Genomic DNA, 5,051 nt, shown 5'->3' with positions numbered 1-5,051 from the left:
TTTCTTGGGGAGGGGAGGAGTGGCTGCGCTGTGAAAGACAGGCTTGTTCCCGTGCCCCGCGGCTGGATCTGGGACATTTTAGGGCGAGCGGCACGTCTGTCAGCGAGGCTCAACCCAAGTGTGAGCCCCATTACGTGCACAGCGGGTCGGGAGGCAGAGCAGGGCTGCGCACCCGCCGTCGGTGGGGTGCTGGTATGGTGGTACCCCATCACGGTAGGTACCACCTCATCCCGTGGGGTATCACCCCGTCATCATCCCTCAGGGGGCCGGGGGCTGCCTTTTCCCTCTCTGAGCATCGTTGTGAAAAGCGAGCCTCGGGCAGGCAGGAAACGTCTGGATATGCTTGGAAGAAGCAATAAATCTCTGGAAGCTGGAAAGAGGCGCTGAAGAGGAAACGCTGAGCCTGCCGTGCCGGTGGGCAGCTCTGGGGCTGGCCTGGTCCTGGGGAGCACTGGGGATGTGGCAGAGGCACCGTGCTGTGGACTGGGTGTCCTTCTAGGCTTGTGGCGAATTTTTGAAAGGGCGAGGAGGGTAGAGGAGGTGTTGATTTTGTCGAGGAGTTGTTTTCTTTTGGGGGGTGTGTCTGTGCGATTTTGAATTTTTTTCTATTATTAAAAGGCATACATAAGGAAAGTGACAGAATGAGAGCTTCGAACGCTCCAGAGCAAAGGGAAGTGTGAGGCTGTAAAAGTAGCAGCGCTTAAAATGCTGGAAAATAATCTGGGTGCTCCAAGTCCGAGCGGTTGCTCGTTTCGGTGGCCTTGGAAGCACCTTTGTGCTGGCAGGGGAAGGACGGGCTGGAAAGCACATCTGGGGGCGATGCAGGGCTGGTGTTGCTGAAGTTTGACCTTTTAGGTTATTACTTTCATTAAAGCAGTCCCCAAAACTGTAAATGGAGAGCTGTGCCAGGCACTTGCGGTGTATCTGCGAAGAGTGACAGCCCTTGGAGACAAGCTGGGCGAGCGCAGAGCAGAGGTAACCTGCACGAGACCACGTCCCGATGGCGGGGGGAAGGAAAAAAGGAGGGGATGTTTACTGTATGAGGATACGCAGCCCAGAGACCAGCGTGACCCTGACATCGGTGGTTGGAGGCCTTCTTTTTTGGCAAACAGCAGCAGGGGAGGGAAGAAAATACCGTGTTTCTGTCTGGTATGAGTGGTTGTGTTAAAAATGAGATTATCCCAAGCAAGGTGCAGTGGCTGGATGAGGTTTTCTCCCTCTTGTCTTCTTTCTTTTGGGAGTAAAGATGCCTTAATTATATCCTACGCTTCTTGGTGGCGGTAGGATGTATGGTTCTCATGGAAAAAGTTACTCATGATCGCCTAAGCCCTGTTTTCATTAGTAAGCAGACGTTGTTTTCTCTTAAGAAATCAACTTAAACCGTCCCTTCGGAGGTCCTCTGGGCTCTGGTCAAAAGGCAAGTGGAGGTAGGCGGTGCCGGGGGCTGAAGGCAGGAACATCTGGAGATGGCTCACAGCTGGCTGCCCTAGGCAGACCTCGCCGTGCCAGGGGCTTGATGTGTCAGAGGAGGCTCCGTCCTTTGCAGCTGATGCTCCCAAACGGTTAAGAAATATTTTGAGGGTAGCTTGCAACCTGCTTTTTGGTTCTGTGTGGGGCGTTTTAGGGCGAGTTTGGTTGGAAAGCCACAGCTCCTCACGCTGCTGTGCCACCATGGGTAGCGCTGCGTGGCGTGCCGGCGAGAGCGATGTCCCCACACAGGGGGACAACCAAACCGAAAAGGGCTGCGGGCTTCTCTTCACCTCTCCCAGGCAGCACAGAAACTCAAATCTTCCTCAGCATCGCTTCTCCCCTGGAAGCCACCGAGAGACCTTTTCTTTAAGAGCGGCACTGATTGATTTGGGGGCATTCTCCTCCTCTGGAGAGGATAAACACAGGCTTCATTCAGACAGTGAACGAGCTGGATTTGGGTAACTTTTTGCAAAGCCACGAGCTGCCTTATTTGGAGCTGGATTTGAGCACGGACCGGCTTGCGTGACTTTTCTCCAGAGCCAGTGTTTGGAAAACCTTGGCCTCTCCGAAGTGCAAGAGGGATGAGGGACTGTGGCGGTGAGCAAGTTGCCGTGGGAGAAGTGTTAAAAGCTGATTATTTTGGTGGCAAATTGGGGAAAAGCTTGTAAAGTCTCCCCTCCCTCTTGAGGGGGTTGGGGGTGTTTTCTCCCTCCAGCAAGTGGGAAAGCCCCGGGGTCAGCTTGTCCTGGGAGTTTAGCACAAATTGTGTGGGTTTGCCCCAGCTTCGCGTAAATCTCTGGGCTGGGATTTACAGAACTGAGCAAGCAGAAAAAGCTGAGCCCCCCTGAAGGGCAAAGCTGGGCTCCCACCCACAGCCCGCCTTGCAAATCCCGGTTCTCCTGCGATCAGCGCTCGCACAGCTGGAGACTTTGCACTTTTATTAAACAAACTTTTTCTTTTCTTTTTTTTTTTTTTAATGTGGCCTTTTTTTTAATGTGGACTCAGACGCGTTTGAAAAAAATTGTGTTTCCACTTCTGCGCTCTTTGGTGGTTATCCTCCCTTTTTTAAGACGGGTGGCTTCGAGCTTTGAACAAGCGCTTCCAGCCTTTTGTGGAAGTGATACTGAATTCTTAAGGGATTGCTGGGTTGGGGTTTTTTTTCCTCTGTGTGTTTGTTTTTTCTCCTCTCTCCCATGGTTTTAAATGGGAGTGTCACTCAAAACTTGCTGTTATTTGGACGTAACTATTCCAGTGGTGAGCTGGGCTGATGCTCTGTATGAAGAACGTCTTCTCCCGTGTTTGAAGCTTGTTTGTATCCTTTTTTTTTTCCCCAACTGGGAAGTGATATGTATATGAGACTGGGGATAGAGAGGAAAACTGATGGTCTCCTCACCATCTGAGCCACAGTCCCAGCAGGTTCTCAGCAGATTAAACAAACCCCAAAACCCTGTTTGTGCATCACAGAATTGGGAAAAGGGAGCAATTGGGGCTGATCTCATGTTTCGTGGGTAAGCTAATTCCATTTTAATAAGGTAATTAAACGGCTCTAGAGAAAGAAATCACCTGCGGGAGCTTGGAAAGGGCTTTGTGCATCCCCAGAACGAGGGGTCCTCTCCTAAAGCAGGAGATTCTGCCCCACATGGGGCACAAGCAGGGCTGGTGACAATGGTTAGGAAGGCTGTCCTTGTAAGCGAAGGGAGTAAGTAAGAAACCAAAAATGCAAGCCCGGGGTTCTGGAGCCCTGGGTAACCCCTGCATCCCTCTGCTTTCTCCGCAGTTGGCCGGAGGCATCATCCTGGGAGTGGCCCTGTGGCTCCGGCATGACTCGCAGACGACGAATATCCTCTACCTGCAGCTGGGGGACAAGCAGGCGCCCAACACCTTCTACGTCGGTAAGTCTGTCTGTGGTCGCTGCCGGGGCGTCGCGGCCCGGGCTGGATTGCAGAACGCCCAGAAAACAGGGCAGAAGCCCTCTGGGTGAGCAGCAAGGAGATTGGATTAAAAATATCTCCAGATGCCCCTGCACCGTGCTCCCCAAAATGCCCATCAAAGCATTGGTCACCAAGTGCTGGGAATGGCCCAGAAGCTGACGTCGCGGTGGCTAAAAGCAGGGAAAGTTGCAGCACGGCGGGTCTGCTCCGGTGCCGTTCTCCGCTGTGTGTTTGAGTAGGGGGGGAGCTCCTTGGGAGCGTGTCTCGTTTCCCTTCCAAAGGGAGGTAAAAGGAGCCGGCGGAGCGGCTGGCAGCGGAAAGTGGAGCTCAGCCCGTGACTCATGTTCTCCAGGACGAGCAGGTGGAGCCTCTGTGTGTTATGGTTAAGCTTAGCGCGATTTTTATTAGTTTGACAGCATGCTGGCTTGCTGGAAGATGAAAACCCTTATTTTTGCCCTACTCTCTGACGATGTGACGAGGGGGAGCAGCTTGCAGGAGGGGCTGGCTGCCAGGCAGAGGCCGGCCGGGAGCGCAGGCTGCCGGCACTGGGGTGAGGACCCGTTTCATCCTCTGTCCTCTTGTCACCTGCAGCTGAAATTACTTTCAGGAAAGGTTTTTCCTTTGTTTTTTCCCCACTTGCTCTCCTTTCTAGGAACCAGCCCTCAAATTTCCTGCCTTCTGGGGCCCAACAGCTGATGTCTCCCCCATTAACACATTTCTCCCCAAACCTGAGGGACCCCTCCTGCCTGTTGGGCATCTTCTGCTCATCCGACTCTTTTTGTTTTGTCTTTGTTCTCCATCTTCACCGGAGAACAGGCCGTGGGTCCCACCGCGCTGGCTTTGACATGGCCCAGAAAGCGCTGGCTTTCTGACACCCGTGAACACCCCATGATTTGAGGCTGGCTGTCTTTTTAAAGTTATATTCAGCAACAGATCGGCCTGAATTCCTTCTGGCAGCTGCAATTTCCATGCAGTAATAAGAGCAGAGCGTTTCTTTCAGCTGCTGCCTCTCTCAGCCAGCCCTCTGGAGTCTGAAGAAATCCCTTTCTTTTGCTTTTGCTTTTTTTTTTTTTTTCCCCCCTCCTTGCGAATACTCCCTCCTTTTTCTCCTCTGGCATACAACATAGACGTACGTGCACATGATGTTCCTGCTTTGGGAGCGGGAACTTCGCTGGGGTTGGCCTCCAGGGCTGGATTTTTTTTTTCTTGCTCCCTCCTCTTGCAAACCACTTTTTGGTGTCTGGCACAGGGCACTCGTTCCAGGATCTGTCAGGAGGCTTTTAAAGGTCAAGCAGGCTCTGCAAGACAGGGGGAAGCAATAAAAACTGTTGCAGGACAGAAAACTTCCACTGTGGGCTTGGTACCTGGTGAGGAGGGGGAGTAGGAAAGCAGCGTTGGTGTCTCCTGGTGTCCAAAGTCAAGCTGTCTTGTTTAAGGCTGTTTTCCCAGGGTGTCTGTGTGTTACGGGAGAGGAAAAATAACGCAGCGGGTCGGCGCGTGGGATTTGATGGCGATGGGTAGGTGGGAGGAGGAGGGTGTGGGGAGCCAGGCAGCCAGCGGGGGACCAGGCGTGATGCTCCTCAGGCTGCTGCAGGAGCAGGAGGAGAAGAGCAATTCTTGCTCCTGGCTTCAGGCAGGGCCGGCTCGAGC

The 5,051-nt window shown here is 53.1% G+C and overlaps 1 protein-coding gene across 1 annotated transcript in view; it reads left to right on the top strand.

The window, feature by feature from the left end:
* Positions 1-3,247: 3,247 nt before the first annotated feature.
* The window catches only part of CD81 (CD81 molecule), a gene marked incomplete at its 5' end in the record, with an annotated part of 15,648 nt that continues 13,844 nt past the window's right edge, over positions 3,248-5,051 (top strand). Inside the window, one exon of the mRNA XM_009877371.1 lies at positions 3,248-3,362. Within this exon, the coding sequence (XP_009875673.1) occupies positions 3,248-3,362 (115 nt within the window). The remainder of the gene's footprint in view (positions 3,363-5,051) is intronic.

Source organism: Apaloderma vittatum, unplaced genomic scaffold (assembly GCF_000703405.1).
Source record: "Apaloderma vittatum isolate BGI_N311 unplaced genomic scaffold, ASM70340v1 scaffold25259, whole genome shotgun sequence".
Classification (NCBI taxonomy): domain Eukaryota; kingdom Metazoa; phylum Chordata; class Aves; order Trogoniformes; family Trogonidae; genus Apaloderma; species Apaloderma vittatum.
This window is presented reverse-complemented; position numbering and strand designations above follow the sequence as displayed.